This window comes from Hyla sarda, chromosome 13 (assembly GCF_029499605.1).
Source record: "Hyla sarda isolate aHylSar1 chromosome 13, aHylSar1.hap1, whole genome shotgun sequence".
In the NCBI taxonomy this organism is placed as follows: domain Eukaryota; kingdom Metazoa; phylum Chordata; class Amphibia; order Anura; family Hylidae; genus Hyla; species Hyla sarda.
In genome coordinates, this window is record NC_079201.1 from 30,625,700 (window position 1) to 30,647,332 (window position 21,633).

The window sequence follows — 21,633 nt, forward strand, 5'->3', positions numbered from 1 at the left end:
CCTTTAATATGTCCTAATGGGATATATACATATCTGGGAACCCCACAAGGAGCCCTTCACTTAAAAACTCTGTTACTCTGCATGTCATGGCCCCTCCATTTACTAGTTTACTGTTACTATTTTAGTTACTAATAAATTGCTGGGCATGGTTTTCCCTGTCGATCAAAGTGGTTAGAGAAGATTGGGCCATCAGCTGATGGTGGGCTAGGGGTCTTTTTCAGGGTAACCCCAACTATGTGTCTTATGTCAGATAGATCTAAGGAGAAAACTCTCTTGTGTGGATGTGCTATGGCAGTGTTTGGCAAGCAGTGTGCCTCCAGCTGTTGCAAACCTACAACTCCCAGCATGCCCGGACAGCCAAAGGCTGTCCGGGCATGCTGGGAATTGTAGGTTTGCAACAGCTGGAGGCACCCTGCTTAGCATACACTGTGCTCCGCAAGCACAGCTATGACATCTGAAAGCCATTTAACACTTCTATTTCCAAAATGCACAAGACAGAGGAAAATTCCCTCGCTGCCTACTGTGGAAAAAAAGGCATACCTCTTCCTGCCATAGACTTATTATTGGAATTGGGTCATATTTTTATTGGACTGAAAGTAAAATACCAGCGAGATGGCAACCGTAGGAGGAACAACCATCCAACCCTCTGGATCTGGCACCGATCAGTAATACTTGCTGTATTTTTAGAGTTTAACATTTTAATGATTTGTATAGTCTTTTAATAAATGTCCTGTTTGAAGGTAAAACCGTAATGTTGTTTTGCACTGGTTACGCCACGATGGCAAACAAATGTCTTTTTAATGGAGCGTTTCCAATGTCAATGATTCATTTATCCAGTCTCCGTTTTTCGTTTGTATTCTTTTTTTTTTCTCTATTTTCGCTGTTGTTACTGTGCTGCATCCAGAGTGTTTTCCTCCTCGTCTCCGATTGTGTATTTTATACTCTTTTATACTTTGTCCAGTAAGTGGTTTATACTGTTGAACAAAACACAGCTGAAGACTGCACAGCCAAATAACACAAGCGAATAAACAGCATTTGGATTTTACAGTGCATTTGAATATGGTTTAGATGCATAATGTAAACACACCTTCCAGTACTTATCAGCTGCTATATGCTTCAGAGGAAGTTGTGTAGTTCTTTCCAGTCTAACACAGCGCTCTCTGCTGCCACCTCTGTCCATCTTAAAGTCCCATTAAAGGGGTACTAATTAAAAAAATTAAATTAACTGGTGCCAGAAAGTTAAACAGATTTGCAAATTACTTCTATTAAAAAAATCTTAATCCTTCCAATACGTATTAGCTGCTGAATACTACAGAGGAAGTTATTTTCCATTTGAAACACAGAGCTGTCTGCTGACATCATGACCACTGTGCTCTCTGCTGACATCTCTGTCCATTTTAGCAACTGTCCAGAGTAGGAGAAACTCCCCATAGAAAACATTTGCTGCTCTGGACAGTTCCTAAAATGGACAGAGATGTCAGCAAAGAGCCCTGTGCTCATGATGTCAGCAGAGAGCTCTGTGTTCCAAAAAGAAAATAATTTCCGCTCTAGTATTCAGCAGCTGGAAGGATTAAGATTTTTTAATAGAAGTAATTTACAGATCTGTTTAACTTTCTGGCACCAGTTAATTAACCATCTTAAAGGAGTACTCTGGCGAAAATTTACTTATCCCCTATCCACACGATAGGGGATAAGTAGCTGATCACGTGGGGTCTGACCGATGCCCCCCCCCCCACTATCTTCAGGACTGGATCCCAGCTCTCTCAATGAGGAGCGTGTGTTGTCTACCATTAGACGGCATGTACTCCATTAAAGGGGTACTCCAGTGGAAAACATTTATTTTTTAATCAACTGGTGCCAGAAAGTTAAACAGATTTGTCAATAACTTCTATTTAAAAATCTTTATCCTTCCAGTACTTATTAGCTGCTTTCTACTACAGAGAAAGTTCTTTTTTTGGGGGGATTATTTTTTTTTTCTGTCCACAGTGCTCTCTGCTGACACCTTTGTCCGTATCAGGAACTGCCCAGAGCAGGATAGGTTTGCTAAGGGGATTTGCTTCTGCTTTAGACAGTTCCTGAAATGGACAGAGGTGTCAGCAGGGAAAATAACTTTCTCTGTAGTATATAGCAGCTAATAAGTACTGGAAAGATTAAGATTTTTTAATAGAAGTAATTTACAAATCTGTTAAACCTTCCCCTTTAATTTCTATAGGAGCGCCGATGATGAGCTGCACTCGGGTCTTTTCAGCGCGCCCATAGGAGTGAATGAAGCGCGGGCCTTCTACTGGTAGACAACGCACGCTCTTCACTGAGAAGATCGCTGGGGGTCCGACTGCTGGAGCTACTAATCTGTGGATAGGGGATAAGTTAATTTTCACCGGAGATCTCCTTTAAAGGATAACTGTCACCAGTTTCACCCGCACTAACCTCTAATTCCTCTGTTATCCTTCTTTTTTCAGATATGCTAATGGTCAGCTTGGGTCGCGGGCGGGGTTAGGATCTTAGCCTCCGGCCCGGTGAAGTCAGTATTCACTTCATTCCTCCGCCTCTCCGCTCTTAGCGCCTGCTGCGTACGTGCCTGGGTACACCATGATGGCCGCGGCTCTGAAGCTGCGCCACACGCTGCTTCCGGGTGTACTCAGAAAGCGGCACGCGAGCAGTAGGCGCTAAGACAGAGCAGGGAGGTGAAGCAATGAAGTGAATATTGATGAGTCGGGCCAATCGGCTGACGTCACCGTGCCCAAAGCCAAGATCCTAACCCCGTCCGTGCCCAAGTGGCTCATTTGCATATTTTTAGAATACAAGGATAACAGAGGAATGCAGCGACTGATCTGGGCATGGTAGGCATCATTTTAATAAGTGTCATCCGCAATCAGCCAATACCATTGGTTAGTGCGGGTGAAACTGGTGACAGTTTTCCTTTTAAAGGGGTACTCCGCTGTTCAGCGTTTGGAACAAAGTGTTCCAAACGCTGGAGCAGGTGCCAGGAGCTCTTGAAGTCATAGCCCCGCCCCCTCATGTCATCACGCCCGCACCCTCAATGCATAGACTTGCATTGAGGGGGCGGGCGTGACATCAAGGGGGGGGGGGGGGGGGCGCGGACTATTACGTCACAAGCTCCTGGCGCCGGCTCCAGCATTCGGATCAGTTTGTTCCAAATGCTGAGCAGTGGAGTACCCCTTTAAAAACAGCTTACATCACTTGCAGTCTGGATTCTCATCTTCTCAGGCAGGGGTCGTGACCCTCTCTTGCCCTCACTCTCTATGTGACTAAACTTCCTCCCTTACTGTGGAGCCTGGCAGTCAGCCAATCACTGCAGGCTGCTCTGTAACCCTTTCCTCTCTTTCATATTGCATAAGATAATGTGTGTAGGGGACTACACATCCCAGCCAGTCATGCAGTGACTCTGACTGGGATAGCGGTGTGTATATATATTGCACGACTGGCTGAGGTTTGTAGTCCCCTTCACACAATATCTTATGCAATATGCATAAGATATTGCTTCTCTCTCTTACATATGCTCCTCTTACATATTGCATAATGGGACTACAAATCCCAGCCAGTCGTGTACTCTGACTGGGATAGCGCTATAGCCCCAGGCAGTACCTGTGACAGATGAGCAGCTGCAGCACGGCGCCCTCTGTTTCTCCCTTTGCTAAGTGACAGGCCATGAGTGCGCACAGAGCCCTCTAAAGCCCGCCCTCACTTCCTGTATTCAGACGGACCAGGAGTGTTGCCACTGTCGGTTTTCATATAGCAACGGGCAGAGATCTGCGTGGGCCTATTTTGTGAGGACCCCTAAGTGGCCGCTTTTATACAAGCGATTTGTAAGTTTAATTAATGAAAAAAAATAATTGAATGAATCTACAAATATACTTCTTTTATAGCACATATTGTATTAAAAAATCTTTTCTATAAAAAAATATATATATATATATTGTATTAAAAATTTTTTTTTTTTGTGACAGTGGCCATTTAAGGCAGTAAAGTTAAAGGGGTACTCCGGCGATAAACATCTTATCCCCGATCCGAAGGATGTTTGATTGCAGGGGTCCCACCGCGAATTCTGCTCCATGCCGGATGACTGGTGACTACAGCCGCCACGCCTCCTCCATTCATGTCTATGGGAGGAGGCGTAACAGCTAGTAAGTAGCCATCACGCCTCCTCCCATCGACATGAATTGAGGGGGCGTGGTGTGATGTCATGAACATTGCCACTGCAGACGTCATATGACTAAGGGCGGTCCACGCCTGAAACGCGTCATTTCTGCTTGCCTTGTCCTGTGATTTCGATTTTATTTAATAAAGGGATCTTTTTGCACTTTCCACGCTGGCCTAATCCTTCTTCCTATAGAGTAGTGCTGTACTGTGTTTAACCAGGGGGGCTCAGGAGCCCTGTTTTCATGAGTGATGGGGCTTTTTAGGTCAGACACTCATGATTTATTCCTAGAATAGGTGATGAGTGGCCTTTGAGGGAAAATCCCCAAAATTTAGAAAACAACCTTATCTATAAAAACCCTATTTCCAAAGTTCATGGATAATGTTCCACTGCCACCTACTGGTGTTTTTCTAGTTTTTGTATGGTAGTTTTTTCCCAAACTTTTTTATTTTTTTAAAGGTGTTCTCCACCCTTAGACATCTTATCCCCTTTCCAAAGGATAGGGGATAAGATGTCTGATCTCTGTCACGGCACTCTAGTCATCCGGTGCATAGAGTGAACTCTACTCCGTACTGGATGACAGGTGACCACAGCCGTCACGCCCCCTCCACTCATGTCTATGGGAGGAGGCATGACGGCCATATCTGTGCTGCCATGCCCCCTCCCAGAGATATGAATAGAGGGGGCGTGGCTTGATGTCACGAACACGGAAGCTCCAAGCTTCAATGTTCAGAACATTGTGGTGGCGTTCCGGAGATCACGGGACCCCCCGCATATGGGGTGGAGTACCCCTTTAAGAGTAATAATAATAATTATTTTTTTTATATCCATAAAATAGTGTTTTCCAAACAGTGTGTCTCCAGCTGCTGCAAAACTACAACGCCCAGCATTCCCGGACAGCCGTTGGCTGTCCGGGCATGCTGGGAGTTGTAGTTTTGCAACAGCTGGAGGCGCACAGTTTGGAAAACACTATTTTATGGATATTTAAAAACAGAAAAGATTTCTTTGTCATACAAGGATCAATGCGTCCAGTGAAGAGATTAGAGATGAGCGAACTTACAGTAAATTCGATTCGTCACGAACTTCTCGGCTCGGCAGTTGCTGACTTATCCTGCGTAAATTAGTTCAGCCTTCAGGTGCTCCGGTGGGCTGGAAAAGGTGGATACATTCCAAGGAAAGAGTCTCCTAGGACTGTATTCACCTTTTCCAGCCCAAAGGAGCACCTGAAAGCTGAACTCATTTATGCAGGATAAGTCATCAACTGCCAAGCCGAGAAGTTCGTGACGAATCGAATTTACTGTAAGTTCGCTCATCTCTAGAAGAGATAAAGGACGCCACTTCATTGTGCTGTAATGACAGCGGGGAACCCCAGGAAACAACACCGGATTTACAAAAGTGAATATATATAAGTTTTTAGTATTCAAATTAGCTGTCCTCTCTCTACTAGCCACTCCAAGGTCAGTTTTAGAGGTCGGAACCCCCATTTAAAACATTAGCAGCATAAAAAATGCCTCTGCCATCTCTGTTGGGAATCCAGGTGTCACTTACAAACTGATACTTGGCTTGTAGCTTCACCGTTGTTGCTGCAGACCAGACAGCACACAGTCATTAAATGGGTGCTGTCACTTTAAAAAACTTTTGACATGCTGTAAAAAGGGATGTCCTGATACCATTTTTTTTCAGACCGGGTACGAGTACTGATACATTTTTTTAAAGGGGTACTTCATTGGTGAACTTTTTTTTTTTTTTTTATCAACGGGTGCCAGAAAGATAAACAGATTTGTAAATTACTTCTATTAAAAAATCTTAATCCTTCCAATAATTATCAGCTGCTGTATGATCCACAGTAAGTTCTTTTCTTTTTGAATTTCCTTTCTGTCTGACCACAGTGCTCCCTGCTGACACCTCGGTCTATATCTGGAACTGTCCAGAGCAGGAGAGGTTTGCTATGGGGATTTGCTTCTACTCTGGACAGTTCCTAAAATTGACAGAGGTGTCAGCAGAGAGCACTGTGGTCAGACAGAAAGGAAATTCAAAAAGAAAAGAACTTCCTGTGGAGCATATAACAACTGATAAGTACTGGAAGGATTAAGATTTTTTTATTCAAGTAATTTACAAATCTGTTTAACTTTCTGGTGCCAGTTGATTTAGAAAAAAAATATTTTCCAGAACTGTGTTTAAATGTCATGTGACAGATTTTTGTTTTTATTTTATTTTTTTATGGGAAAAAGGGGGTGTTATTAGTTTTTTTTATTAGAGGAATAGGGGGTTAAAGTCTATTGTCTGTTTCTTCTTACTTGATTTGGTCACTTGGTAGCCATCATAACAATGCCTATATAAGTTGACTAAAATAACAAGACACAATAAGGGTACGTTCACACGGGCGGATCCGCAGCGTGTTTTACGCTGCGGATCCGCCACTGAAGGACCGCTGTATGCTGCCCTTACAGGTGCCTGCTCAGAGCGACAATACCCCGCTACGAGCAGACACACTGCGTTGTGCGAGTATACTCTCACATGGCGGCTGCTCTCCGCCTAGCTCATTGAGCAGGGGCAGGGGGAGCGACCGCGATGTGTCCCAGTACACTGCGCATGCGCGGCAACTCTCACATCGCAGCAGTGTGTCTGCTCGTTGCAGCGTCTTGCCGCTCCGAGCAGGCACATCTAAAGGCAGCATATAGAGGTCCTTCAGCGGCGGATCTGCAGTGTAAAATACGCTGTGGATCTGCTCGTCTGAACGTACCCTAAGACACGGAATTGATCAGTAACAACGCAATAACATCTGGTAAATAGTCCTGTTTATTTTCACGGGAGTGTAAGGATAACACATTCCCAACCATGAAGGCTAAGCATGAGGTGGGCACCACACACTGAACCACTGTCCTGGCTTCGTTATCCACACTTGGGCTCCAAGAGATCACCGAAATGTATGGTTTATTTTCTTAGTCTTCAAAACCCTAGTGTCAACACCTGGCAGGTCTACCCATGGAAGTAGATGGAACAAAAATGTGACCATCTGCACTCCTGAAATGTAGAAATACAAAAGTCAATTGACAGTAAATGGCAATTTGGAACCAACCCTTCTCGATGTAGTGAAAAATACCTGAATAGGTGGAGTTCTGAGTATCTGTCCCTAAAGGGGTCTGCAGGTTCTAACCCATTCTTACCCTGGGTATAATGCTTCCCCCTTATTTTTGCTACAAGTGCTGCAAGGCTGAATTTGGCTATGAAGTAATGTGTACAGCAAATACGCAGAAGGTAGGGGTTAAAGGGGTACTCCGCCCCTAGACTGATCGCGAGGGTCACGCCGCTGGGGACCCCCACGATCTTGGCTGTGGCACCCCAGACGCTCTGTGCTGGATGACTGGCGATGCGGGGCAGAGGCTCGTGATGTCATGGTCACACCCTGCTTGTGACGTCACGGCCACGCCCCCTCAATGCAAGTCTATGGGAGGGGGTGTGATGGCTGCCACGCCCCCTTCCATAGACTTGCATTGAGGGGGCGTGAATGAGACATCACGAGCGGGCGCGGCCATGACATCACGAGCCTCCGGCACTGCACCCAACACTCTAGACGGTCGCCGGATGCAGCAGGGAGATTGAGGGTGTGGCGGGACCCCCGCGATCTTTGCATAGGGGATAAGATGTCTAGGGGCAGAGTACCCCTTTAAGGTAATTTTCCATTACATAGAAACAAAAGATCATAGACAAGCACTACACATATACTAGGATAATCTTTTGTGCAATAGTTGGACACCAGAACCAGAAAACTATAACTAGGCCCAGCAGTACCAAAATATTTCCACTGGGCTCAGGCTCTAACATAATGGGCCTCAAAGGTGAAGACGAAGACGGCCTAAGTTTTAGCAGGCAGTGACTTGCTACTAGGACCAATTCTTACAGGTTGATTTACAAATACCCTATTAGACCTTCTTGATGATTTGTTCAGTTTATGACAAGATAAATGTGGTGGACCAAGGGGTGTAGCGGTGTAGGTGGTGGGGCAAGATGGTGTGAACCCCTAGTGTTCGTGACGCCAGAGTGGTTTTCTGGTACTGGAACCACATGAGTGGTATCTCCGCTATTCCAATGGGGTTCTGGCGTCCCGTCCCTACACTGTATCAACTGGATTCTCTGTCTGTGGTTGCTGCCAAATGGTGATATTGCCTGCTATTTATTCTGCACTTTATTTATTGCCTAATATGTGGTGATGCTGTTTTAGTATATATTGACATTGCTTGGAATGTATTTAGTGCAATATCAGTAGGCATATCTGCGTTATTTGTGTATATTTAGAACCACAGTTAGTGTGTCATATCCAGGGACGGGACATTGGTGAGAGGGGGTTCATGGCCCCTCTCCCATGTTGGGTCATGCTCTGTTGAGCTATCTAATTGATTTTAGCCCTTGTTTTGTGCTGTTTCATAAAATCATGTTATTAATAAAGATATAAATTTGTACATTATATGAGTATATTATTATTTTTGCGGTGTGCACTCTATACAGTATTCTTTTTCTTGGCTGTTGGAGGTGTTTTTCTTACTGAGTAGTAGCACCTGTTGTATTATGTAAATATATGGTGAGCCCCCCATTTCTTTACTACAGACCCCTAGTGTTCGTGACGCCAGAGTGGTTTTCTGGTAACGGAACCACACGAGTGGTATCTCCGCTATTCCAATGGCTAGTTAGTGAAAGGAGAGTCCACAACCAGTTATGGTTTCATGGAGGCTTTACTGAGTTAAGACAGATGGAATTATCTTCACAGCTAGGCCTCCCAAATCAGGCCTTTCAAATCAAATGGTGCCAGAAAGTTAAACAGATTTGTAAATCACTTCTATTAAAAAAAATCTTAATCCTTCTAGTACTTATCGTCTCCTGTATACTACGGAGGAAGTTGTGTAGTTCTTTCCAGTCTGACCACAGTTCTCTCTGCTGACACCTCTGTCCGTGTCAGGAACTGTCCAGAGCAGGAGAGGTTTCTTATGGGGATTTGCTCCTACTCTGGACAGTTCCTGACATGGACAGAGGTGTCAGCAGAGAGCACTGTGGTCAGACTTGAAAGAACTACACTACTTCCTCTGGAGCATGCAGCAGCTGATAAGTACTGGAAGGATTAAGATTTTTAAATAGTAATTTACAAATCTACAGAAAATAGGTGAAAAACTTGTAGAAAAAGCCAGGACTTTGGATAAAACATGAAAAATATTTAATGAAAAAAATCTTTAATGCCACCTTTAAGGTTTTTACTGGATGTTTCTGTTTTATCCGAAGAGCAGGCTTTTTCTACAAGTTTTTCACCTAATTTACAAATCTGTTTAACTTTCTAGCACCAGTTGATTTAAGTTTAACATCTCAAAATCATACTGTGTTGATCCAGAGAAAGGCAAAAACCACTTATGAGGCTGATGCCAATTGGCCATTTTGCAGAAATATGTTTTTATATGAAAAGTGTATCATACCTAATAATGGGTTCTCCAATTTGGAGGTAGCTCCTGAGCCTGGAAATCACAGGATGGAGGCAATCTGCCCTGTTCTGAAGCACTGTAAAAAGGAGAAAAAATGTCAGCATCATTATTCGCCCCCTTCTTTGAACCCTCTCCCCAGGTCAGCCATGTTCTTCTTATATACAGGAGCCCAAAATTGGACAAAATACTCCATGTCTGACTAAAGATGTATGCAGAGGCAAAACTATGTCCTTGATCACTGTCCACCAGTACCCCCAAGTCATTACTAGTTAAAGGGGTACTCCAGTGGAAATGTTTATTTATTTTTTAAATCAAATGGTACCAGAAAGTTAAACAGATTTGTAAATGACTTCTATTAAAAAATATTCATCCTTCCAGTACTTTTAAGCAGCTGTATGCTACAGAGGAAATTCTTTTCTTTTTTGTCTTGTCCACGGTGCTCTCTGCTGACACCTCTGTCTGTGTCAGGAACTGTCCTGAGCAGCATAGGTTTGATATGGGGATTTTCTCCTGCTCTGGACAGTTCCTGATACGGGCATTAGGTGTCAGCAGAGAGCACTGTAGACAAGACAAAAAAGAAATTCAAAAAGAAAACAATTTCCTCTGTTGCATACAGCTGCTAATAAGTACAGCATACAGCTGCTAATCACGCCCCCTCCAGTAGGCTTGCTACGTCACACGCCGTCGGCCCCCTGGTCGTCGGTAATCAGACCCGGAGCGAACACGCTCCGGGGACTGATTACAAACGGGGTGCCGCGTGCAAGATCACGGGCGTCCCCAGCGGCGGGACTCCCGCGATCAGGCGTCTTATCCCCTATCCTTTGGATAGGGGATAAGATGTCTAAGCACCGGAGAACCCCTTTAAAGAGGTCCGTCAGGGTTTCTGCTTGTGTCTGTCATTTTTCAAGAGTTTAACAGGCAAAAAAGAAATACTGCATGTAGTGTTTTTTACTGTCCCATTATTCAAACGGATTCCCCTTATTGGGGTGTTCCAGATCAGGACTATCCTCCCTAAATCTCTTCCCACTACACTGCCGTCTGTCACCCAGCTAGTTGTCTCATTCTTGTGTAATTCTATAACAGTTCTAGTAATGGCAGATGCTGTATATAGTTTGCAGGGCATTATAAGAATAGATATCTTAAAGGGTACCTCTCATCAAATAAACTTTTCATATATTTTAGATTAATGAATGTTGAATAACTTTCCAATAGCATGTTAATGAAAAATATGCTTCTTTCTATTGTATTTTTCCCGATCAGTCCTGTCAGCAAGCATTTCTGACTCATGCTGGAGTCCTAAACACTCAGAGCTGCCAGCCTGCTTTGTTCACAGCCAAACAGGCTGTGAACAAAGCAGGCTGGCAGCTCTGAGTGTTCTCCTTTGTGAACAAAGCAGACTGGCAGCTCGTAGTGTTTAGGACTCCAGCATGAGTCTGAAATGCTTGCTGCCAGGACTGGTAGGGAGACCCCTAGTGGTCATTTCTTCAAAGTGGAAAATTAAATAGAAAGAAGCATATTTTTTAATAACATGCAATTGAAAAGTTATTCTGCATACATTAATCTATAATATATCAACATTTTTTTTGATGAGAGGTACCCTTTAATTAATTTTAGGGTAAAAAGAGATTTGGCTTAGCATAGCCTACATAGGTGAAGTTCAGCATAGTCTGCATCCCTACATAGGTGAAGTTCAGCATAGCCTGCATCCCTACATAGGTGAAGTTCAGCTGCCGGGATAAGATGTTTCGCTACTCACCTGTCGCTTTCTGGCGCTTCATTGTATATCTCATTGGAATTCTTGCTCTTGGTTCCTCTTATATATACAGACAGCTCTTTTTTGGAAAACCCAGGGACGGCCCCATAAACCACTTACACGTGTCAGGAAACTAAATGACATAAACAGGAATTTCTCTTACAGATACTTCCTCTACATTTTGGAACTTTTAACACCACAGCATTATAGTACTTATTGGCCCTCATTTATTATTACAAATCCGACATGTTTTGTCAGGTTGTGCGCCAGAAGTGCAGGTTGTGCGCCAGATGTGCAGGTTGTGCGCCAGATGTGCAGGTTGTGTGCCAGCTGTTGCAAAACTACAACTCCAAGCATGCCTGGGCAGTCAAAGGATGTCTGGGCATGCTGGGAGTTGTAGTTTTGCAAAAGCTGTAGGCAACACAGCTGAAAGCAACACTGCTGTAAAAAAGAGTTATTCAAACACTGTACCTCCAACTATTCCAAAACTACAAGTCCTAGCATTACACGACTACCTGAGGATGACACATGACCTAAGAAGATGTAAGTTATACACTCACCATATTGGCTTTGGTGGTAGCGTACAGGCAATCTACAATAATCATTGTGTGGGTGTGCAGCATGAAACCAAAGGAAAGGGTTACAGAGCAGAGCTGACAGGCTCCCGTGAGCAGTGAGTCAGCAGAGTGAGGGAGGGGTAGGAGTCATCACAGTGCAGGTAAGAGAGGGACACGCCAGCTCCCTTTGACAAGATGGAAAAGACAGTGAGCAGCTGTAATATGGTATTTTATAATGAAATATAGGTGATAGAGACATAAAAATTCCATGTACATGATAAGGATGAGGTACTGAGTAACATATAACAGTTTGTTTGCTCTTCTGTGGGACCTGACAGGTGCTTTAAATTAATATTATGTTTTTGGGATCATGGAAGGTCAGTCCCCTGCAGATAAAGCAGTGATAGTACAGCTAACTAATATGGCATCAGGGTTATTGGTGGGAAGCTCCATTAAAATAACACATTTCTGTGACTGGCACTAAGGAAAAAATGTTCCAGGCAGATAAGCCTTACATTTATGGGAACTCTTTAGCTGGCACTTTGGAGCCCATGGCTGTAAGTGTATATCCTTATCATAGCTCATTCTCTCCTGAGAGCCCTATAAGAGGAGAGCAGCAGAACACACTATGATGCCCATACTACCTTGGTATAGAAAAAACTGTGGTTAATACATGGGGACACTATGATGCCCATAGTACACTGTGATGGGGACACACTGTGATGCCCATAGTACACTGTGATGGGGAGACTATGATGCCCATAGTACATTGTGATGGGGACACACTATGATGCCCATAGTACACTGTGATGGGGGACACACTATGATGCCCATAGTACACTGTGATGGGGACACTATGATGCCCATAGTACACTGTGATGGGGACACACTATTATGCCCATAGTACACTGTGATGGGGACACAGTATGATGCCCATAGTACACTGTGATGGGGACACTATGATGCCCATAGTACACTATGATGGGGGACACGCTATGATGCCCATAGTACACTGTGATGAGGAAACAGTATGATGCCCATAGTACACTGTGATGGGGACACAGTATGATGCCAATAGTACACTGTGATGGGGAACACACTATGATGCCCATAGTACACTGTGATAGGGACACACTATGATGCCCATAGTACACTGTGATGGGGGACACACTATGATGCCAATAGTACACTGTGATAGGGACACACTATGATGCCCATAGTACACTGTGATGGGGACACACTATGATGCCAATAGTACACTGTGATAGGGACACACTATGATGCCAATAGTACACTGTGATAGGGACACACTATGATGCCCATAGTACACTGTGATGGGGGACACACTATGATGCCCATAGTACACTGTGATGGGGACACAGTATTATGCCCATAGTACACTGTGATGGGGACACACTATGATGCCCATAGTACACCGTGATAGGGACACACTATGATGCCCATAGTACAATGTGATGGGGGACACACTATGATGCCCATAGTACACTGTGATGGGGACACAGTATTATGCCCATAGTACACTGTGATGGGGACACACTATGATGCCCATAGTACACTGTGATGGGGATACAGTATTATGCCCATAGTACACTGTGATCGGGACACACTATGATGCCAATAGTACACTGTGATAGGGACACACTATGATGCCAATAGTACACTGTGATAGGGACACACTATGATGCCCATAATACACTATGATGGGGGACACACTATGATGCCCATAGTACAATGTGATAGGGACTCACTATGATGCCCATAGTACAATGTGATAGGGACTCACTATGATGCCCATAATACACTATGATGGGGGACACACTATGATGCCCATAGTACAATGTGATAGGGACTCACTATGATGCCCATAATACACTATGATGGGGGACACACTATGATGCCCATAGTACAATGTGATAGGGACTCACTATGATGCCAATATTACACTGTGATAGGGACACACTATGATGCCAATAGTACACTGTGATAGGGACACACTATGATGCCCATAGTACACTGTGATGGGGGACACACTATGATGATGCCCATAGTACACTGTGATGGTGGACACACTATGATGCCCATAGTACACTGTGATGGGGGACACACTATGATGATGCCCATAGTACACTGTGATGGTGGACACACTATGATGCCCATAGTACAATGTGATAGGGACACACTATGATGCCCATAGTACACTGTGATGGGGACACAGTATGATGCCCATAGTACACTGTGATGGTGGACACAGTATGATGCCCATAGTACACTGTGATGGGGACACACTATGATGCCCATAGTACACTGTGATGGGGACACAGTATGATGCCCATAGTACACTGTGATGGGGACACAGTATGATGCCCATAGTCCACTGTGAATGGGGACACAGTATGATGCCCATAGTACACTGTGATGGGGACACAGTATGATGCCCATAGTACACTGTGATGGGGACACAGAATGATGCCCATAGTACACTGTGATGGGGACACAGTATGATGCCCATAGTACACTATGATGGGGGACACAGTATAATGCCCATAGTACACTATGATGGGGGACACAGTATGATAATACACTGTGATGGATCATCTGCTGGCACTGTCTATGATTGGTCCTCTGACTGACACATGAGGCTGGTGACTACACATTCTGCTCTTGTTCTATTCCAGGTTCTGTCTCTGGCCTCACACTTCATGTTGTTACCTCCAGCCTCCAGCAGGGGGCGGGCCGGAAGTCACACATGTGCCTGTCACCTCGTATAGATAGGAGGCAATGCTGTCCTATGTAAGAATACAATGTTCCCGATCACCCTGCGCCCCAGTGCGGCTGTAATACGGAGGGTGTTGTGCAGCAGTAGGTCCCACAGCCAGGACGTGCATAGTGCGGAGGAGCCGTATACAGAGGGAGCCGCGGCCGTGTACGTGCACGTGAGTATGCTCGGCTGTCATCAGCGCTTCTATACGGGATGTGAGGCTGCGCGCCCCCTCTGCTGGCGGAGCTGACACATTACAGCTGACATGAAGTTATTATGTTTACAGAGGGAAGTTATGGGGTTACATAGTGACATTTTGGAGGAGGTGCCTTGTTATATTGAAAAATCCCTCCTAAAGATATTAACCCATTACGAACAAAGAGATTTCTCATATTTACATATATATTTCAATAGTCTTTCACTTGTCCATCTACAGGGCCTATGAGGCTTGTTTTATTGGCATATGTTTTATGGTGACAATAAGATGTTCTCTTTATTCTGGAGGTAAATTCCAGTACAACTATACCTCATTTATAAAAAGACTTTGTAATTGAATTAGTATATGTTTACAATTGTCCCTTTATCATTTCTTTTGTAATTTTTTGCGCCATTTTTTTTATGGGGCCTTTTAATCACTTGTTATACATTTTAGATTGGAGGGGGGGTCCAAACACTGGGGGCCCCCGCGATTTGCAGCACAAGAACACGTCACGACCTCTGCACGAAGCGGAGGCCACGCCCCCTTCATTAAGCTCTATGGGGGTCTTCGGGCAGAGGTCATGACGCGCTCCTGTGCTACAGCACCAGGGCTCCAAACAGCATATTGTGGGGGGCCCCAGCGCTCGGACCCCCCACGATCTACAACTTATCCCCTATCCAAAGACTTGTCCTTTAAGGTTTACGCCATTCACTGCTTGGTTCTGTTCTCATTATATTTTAATAGTTCGGACATTACATTGTTTATCTGAAAAATGAGAAAAGGGGGGGGGGTATAAAACTTATTAACATTTCTTAACATTTTTGAAATTATTTTATTCACAATTTTTTAGTCCCCATAGCATCACAGAATTAGGCTGGAGATGTCTTAGCTGATCGAAAACCCGCAAATGCAATATGGAGGTCCCGATGAACCCCCCGGAGCAAACCGGCAGTTGTATTTTACACGATCTATAGGGTTAATGGGGTACTCCGGGGGAAAACTTTTTTTTATTTTTTATTTTTCAAATCAACTGCTACCAGAAAGTTAAACCGATTTGTAAATCACTTCTATTAAAAAATCTTAATCCTAACAGTACGTATCAGCTGCTGTATGCTCCACAGGAAATTGTATAGTTCTTTTCTGTCGGACCACAGTGCTCTCTGCTGACACCTCTGTCCAAGTCAGGAACTGTCCAGAGTAGGAGAAAATCCTCATAGCAAACTTATCCTGCTCTGGACAGTTCCTGACATGGACAGAGGTGTCAGCAGAGAGCACTGTGGTCGTACAGAAAAGAACAGCTTAACTTCTTGTGTAGCATACAGCAGCTGGAAGGATTAAGATTTTTTAATAGAAGTAATTTAAAAACATGTTTAACTTTCTTGAGCCATCCGTATGATCGTTGATGTCTGGCACGGTGAGGCCTGGCTGCTGAAGCGTTCAGTCCCTGAGTAGTGGGTACAGGGTGTAAATGTACGCCCTGTGTCCTTAAGGGGTTAGTACTTTTCTTAGTGTGTTACTCACCATCAGTCGGCCCCCCCAACTCTATTTAATGGCTTGTGCACCGATACATAAACCATATCATCCACCGTCTCTGGATTTAAGCTTAAAAATAAACCACCCCCTCTGGGGCATCGGAATCCGGAACCTTTCTGCAGTAATACTTAAAAAGTCACATTTATTGTATTCAGCACTTAAAGGGGTACTCCACTGGAAAACATTTTTATTTTAAATCAACTGATGACAGAAAGTTAAACAGATTTGTAAATTACTTTTATTAAAAAAATCTTAATCCTCTCAGTACTTATCAGCTGCTGTATACTACAGAGGAAGTTCTTTTATTTTTTAATTTCTTTTCAGTCTGACCACAGTGCTCTTTGCTGTCCGGAGCAGAATAGGTTTGCTATCGGGATTTTCTCCTACTCTGGACAGTTCCTGAAATGGACAGAGGTGTCAGCAAAGAGCACTGTGGTGAGGCAAAGGGAATTCAAAAAGAAAAGAGCTTCCTGTGGAGCATACAGGAGCTTATAAGTACCAGAAGGATTAAGATTTTTAATAGAGATGAGCGAACTTACAATAAATTCGATTCGTCACGAACTTCTCGGCTCGGCAGTTGATGACTTATCCTGCGTAAATTAGTTCAGCCTTCAGGTGCTCCGGTGGGCTGGAAAAGGTGGATACAGTCCTAGGAAAGAGTCTCCTAGGACTGTATCCACCTTTTCCAGCCCACCGGAGCACCTGAAAGCTGAACTAATTTATGCAGGAAAAGTCATCAACTGCCGAGCCGAGAAGTTCGCGACGAATCGAATTTACTGTAAGTTCGCTCATCTCTAATTTTTAATAGAAGTAATTAACAAATCTGTTTAACTTTCCGTCATCAGTTGATTTAAAAAAAATGTTTTCCAGTGGAGTACCCCTTTAATATAGATCCTATGAAATAGCTAAAATCCAGCATCGGTCACGCACATTTGTAACAAGAAGTCGCTAACTTTTGTGCCGTGCTTAGTGCAAAATTTTGTGACAATTAACAGAGGTACCCAATACATAATAATGATACACCCCCCCCCCCCCTTCCCCAGTGTTTAGTCAACATGTAGTGTGGACATCAGGAATTTAGATTTTCTTTTTTACGTTTTTTGAGCTGTTGCAAAACTTCAACTCCCTGCATGCCCGGACAGCCAAAGGCTGTCCGGGCATGCTGGGAGTTGTAGTTTTGCTACAGCTGGGGGCACCAAAACCAGCACTAAGAGTTGTGCTTAGACTATGTATATTCCAAATTGTTGACCTCTGTCGGACTGTCTCCTCTTTCCTCAGTGGCCGTACTGTGAGAAACGCTGCACTTACTGCAATTTCAACAAATACATTGCTCGTTCTGACAATGAGGAAACCATCCGCTCCTGTCTGGTGCAGGAAACACGCACTTTGATCCAGCTGGGCCAGGTGCACAGGTGAGACAAAGAGGCTGCTTCAAGACATTTGGGGTGGGGACAATGGCTGCCTGGTGAAGAGTTAGGGAAACCCAGAAACCTTCCTAGCTGTGCAATATCCTCTTCAGAGTATGTCAGGGGTCATAGAAAACGGGTAACCGCGAAACAGCTCTGTGGTCTTTGCTGTGCCCAGCTTCGGCTGATGCGCTCTTTCTCCACTGCCAGGATGTGCGATTTTTTATGAACACCAATAAAAGTTGATTTTATATATATATTTTCAATTTTTTTTCTGTCATTATATTGATATTGTGGCCTTTAAAGTGTACCTGTCGTTAACAAAAACTTTTTATATAATGTAGATAATACCAATATATGTTTATTTGTAATATACGTTGGTTAAAAATGTGTATATTTTTGTTCCTACAGCTATTGTCTGTGTGTGTCCGAATTCGGGAAGTTTGGGTGGACAAGCAGGGCTCTGTACACTGAGGACAAGCAGGGCTCTGTACACTGAGGACAAGCAGGGCTCTGTACACTGAGGACAAGCAGGGCTCTGTACACTGAGGACAAGCAGGGCTCTGTACACTGAGGACAAGCAGGGCTCTGTACACTGAGGACAAGCAGGGCTCTGTACACCGAGGACAAGCAGGGCTGTGTACACCGAGGACAAGCAGGGCTGTGTACACTGAGGACAAGCAGGGCTCTGTACACTGAGGACAAGCAGGGCTCTGTACACTGAGGACAAGCAGGGCTCTGAGCACCGAGGACAAGCAGGGCTCTGTACACCGGGGACTAGCAGGGCTCTGTACACCGAGGACAAGCGGGGCTGTGTACACTGAGGACAAGCGGGGCTGTGTACACTGAGGACAAGCGGGGCTCTGTACACTGAGGACAAGCGGGGCTCTGTACACTGAGGACAAGCGGGGCTCTGTGCACTGAGGCTCTATGACATGCCCCCGACTCACACATTAGGATTACTGACAAGCCAGGAGTCTTCACAGAGCCCTACTTGTCCACCCTCACTTCCTGTATTTGGACTCCTCATAGAGACACACAGGCAATAGCTGCAGGGACAGCAATTTTTCACCTGAAAATATAAATTTTTTTAATCAATGTATATTACAAACATACAGATAATAGTATTATCTACATTTTATCAAAAGTTTTTGTTAACATCAGGTACACTTTAAGGAAAATTATCTAACTTGTTATAATTAATGTAAGATCTTAGTATCTGAAAGTTTGTGGACAGTTTAAAAATAGAAAAAAGGGACCTAACACATGAAATGCCCTATCCTGAAAATCCCCTATGGGAAGACTGAAGAGAAAAGCTATGTCTTAACCTGCTTCATAAGGTGAGAGAATTAGACTAGGATAGGCAAAGTATTGCAGGCCTGTCCTTTAAAACAGACCATGGCAACAGACCTATAAGATTGAGACCTATGAAGGAGCTTGGGAACCCTGATGAATTTAATCAAGTTGGGATAGGCAAGCAACCCAATGGTATTTCTAAGATTCAGCATTCCCAAGCGCCCCTGGTGTCTCAACATGTACAGCGTAGCCAAACTCACTCTTGGACCCTTAAAGCCCCAGGTTTTCAATCCACTTGAGGTCCTTCAGAGGTTTCTGAATTGGGAGAGTCCGAAAAGCATAAAGTGCACATGGCACAATATTTTTTTAAGGAAAGCAATCCTTGCCAACTAAGAAACTCCCAGTCCTGACCATTTCTGTAGGTCCTCATGGAGCACTTTAAAAAAGGGGGTAATATTAAAGGGATTATCCAGCATTAGAAAAAGAGCTAACTGCTTCCAAAAACAGCACAATTTTTCTGCAGGTTGGGTGTGGTTTTGCAACTCCCGTCACGCCCTCTCCCATAGACATGAATGGAGGGGGCGTGGCGTCACTATGGTGCGTGGCCGTGACGTCACGTCCCAGTCTCGGAGGCAGCGCCTGGCACAGAATGCCGGGGGCTGCACCGAGATCGTAGGGGTCCCCAGCGGCGGTACCCCTGCGATCATACATGTTATCCCCTAGCCTTTGGATAGGGGATAAGATGTATAAAGTTGGAAGACCCCTTCTAATAATATGGGGGGAGATGTATCAAAACCTGAACCAGAAATCCCATTACAGTAACTCCATATTTCTTTCCATACAGGGTACCTTCAGTATTTTTTGGTGGGGGCACCCCAAGCCTCGCCAGCCCATCCACCATAGGTGCTATTTTGGAGGCGATATCTAAGTATGCATATTTACCACAAAATGCTGAAATCAGCTTGGAGGCCAATCCCACATCATCCAGGAAGAGCAAACTGCAGAGATTCCGGGAAGTGGGGGTGAATCGTCTCTCTATTGGTGTACAGGTAAGTACATTTCACTACTATCGGGTAATATGTGTCCCCTTTGTATTTATCCTGGATGTCTCTAAAGTGATGTAGAGTCTACAGTAGGTCTGTGTGCTCAACTTCTGCCTCACTACCAGAAACTGAGGTATTTTTTGCCATATACAAAAACCTGTATTAAATCAGATGTTGGTCACATTTTATTCTTTGCAGAGAAAGTATTAGCTGTGGGCTTCATAGCAATGGATTGTTTACCAAAATGAGCATGTGCAACTTACTTAGGGCCCCCTATTTGTCCAAAGAATGAGCAGAGGGTTCTTCTCCATCATGGGAACCACGATCTCTGCTAGATTGTGGCTGTCACTTGTAGGGGAGACTCCTGGGTCTCCTTTGTCAGTATAGTTTCCATTGCAGGCACTGAGGGATCCAGTATTAACTGTCCTGGCGCCAGACATGACTATGCTCTTTTGACCGTCTACTATTGGCAATTAGAGCCTATGGACATGTTTAGTGTGTATTTCAGGAACTTGTATCTGGTTGCTATAGACAACTGTTCTGTTTTTCCTTAGTTTTAATAACTCTCACTAGTGAGTAAATTTATTTTGTTTTATCTTACCCAAAGATAATCGTATTTACCTATTTACCTGTGTATATAATTGAAGATTTTCCTAGCCATGGTAAAGGAAAATAAAGATTTTATTAAAGCCAAGAAGCGAGTATTATGCTTAAAACTTCGTTTACTGAACTCAGCAGCAAAGCAAAAAAAATAAAATAATTATATATATACAGAAAAACTTTGAACACATATGGTATGATGCAGCCAAACATGCTGTTACGTCACCAATAACCAATCAGATCAGCACGAACACAGTAAAGATAACTGACATATAAATCAAATCCTTCTTCTTTGCGGAAATATGGAATGATCCAAATAACCAGAATACAGTCCCACTTGGATAGGAATGAAGAAGTTGACTCGTAAACAGTTTCTGTAGTAAAAAACTGTAAAAAAACACGATATTGTGAATATGAAGGTAATGGAACATTCACCAACAGAAGAACAGGAACGTTTGACACGGTAAGTTGATAACCATGGTAAATACTCCTTTAGACAGCTGAATGACATGTAAAAGGGTTGGGTTAACAGATGAGGGATAATACTCAGGTCTTGTCTTTAATAAAATCTATATTTCCCTTTACCAAGGCTAGGAAAAGCTTTAATTTTATAACAAGACAAGACAATCCTATTATGCTAGTTCAAAGCTAATATTAATCAGTACAGTTAAATAATATAAAATACTACAATAGAACCATGGACACATGAGATTCAGGTCTGAAATAAAATCTTTTAAAAGTGGAATCGGAGGACCAATTAGCTGCTTTAAGAATGTCTGAGAGAGAAGCTCCCGACTGGAATAATTTAGTTAATTCTGTTCCGGCTAAGTCCATAGTTTGTTT

The 21,633-nt window shown here is 43.8% G+C and overlaps 1 protein-coding gene and 1 long non-coding RNA gene across 10 annotated transcripts in view; one reads left to right on the forward strand and one right to left on the reverse strand.

Annotated features, from left to right (window-relative positions):
- Positions 1-6,940: 6,940 nt before the first annotated feature.
- Positions 6,941-21,633, reverse strand: part of LOC130297226 (uncharacterized) — a 50,876-nt gene continuing 36,183 nt past the window's right edge. For 5 of the 9 annotated variants that reach the window (XR_008849449.1, XR_008849455.1, XR_008849451.1 and 2 more), the window contains 3 exons: positions 11,381-11,510; positions 9,619-9,700; positions 6,941-7,183 (listed from right to left, as the gene is read on the reverse strand). This is a non-coding gene — a long non-coding RNA (uncharacterized LOC130297226). Of the gene's footprint in view, positions 7,184-9,618; positions 9,701-11,380; positions 11,511-11,937; positions 12,132-21,633 lie in introns of those variants that run through there. The other 4 variants (XR_008849452.1, XR_008849454.1, XR_008849450.1 and 1 more) reach the window with 2 other exon arrangements.
- RSAD1 (radical S-adenosyl methionine domain containing 1) overlaps positions 14,637-21,633 on the forward strand; it is a 40,075-nt gene continuing 33,078 nt past the window's right edge. The window contains exons 1-3 of the mRNA XM_056549432.1: positions 14,637-14,888; positions 17,724-17,857; positions 19,992-20,196. Coding sequence (XP_056405407.1) covers positions 14,757-14,888; positions 17,724-17,857; positions 19,992-20,196 — 471 coding nt within the window. The 5' untranslated portion in view covers positions 14,637-14,756. The remainder of the gene's footprint in view (positions 14,889-17,723; positions 17,858-19,991; positions 20,197-21,633) is intronic.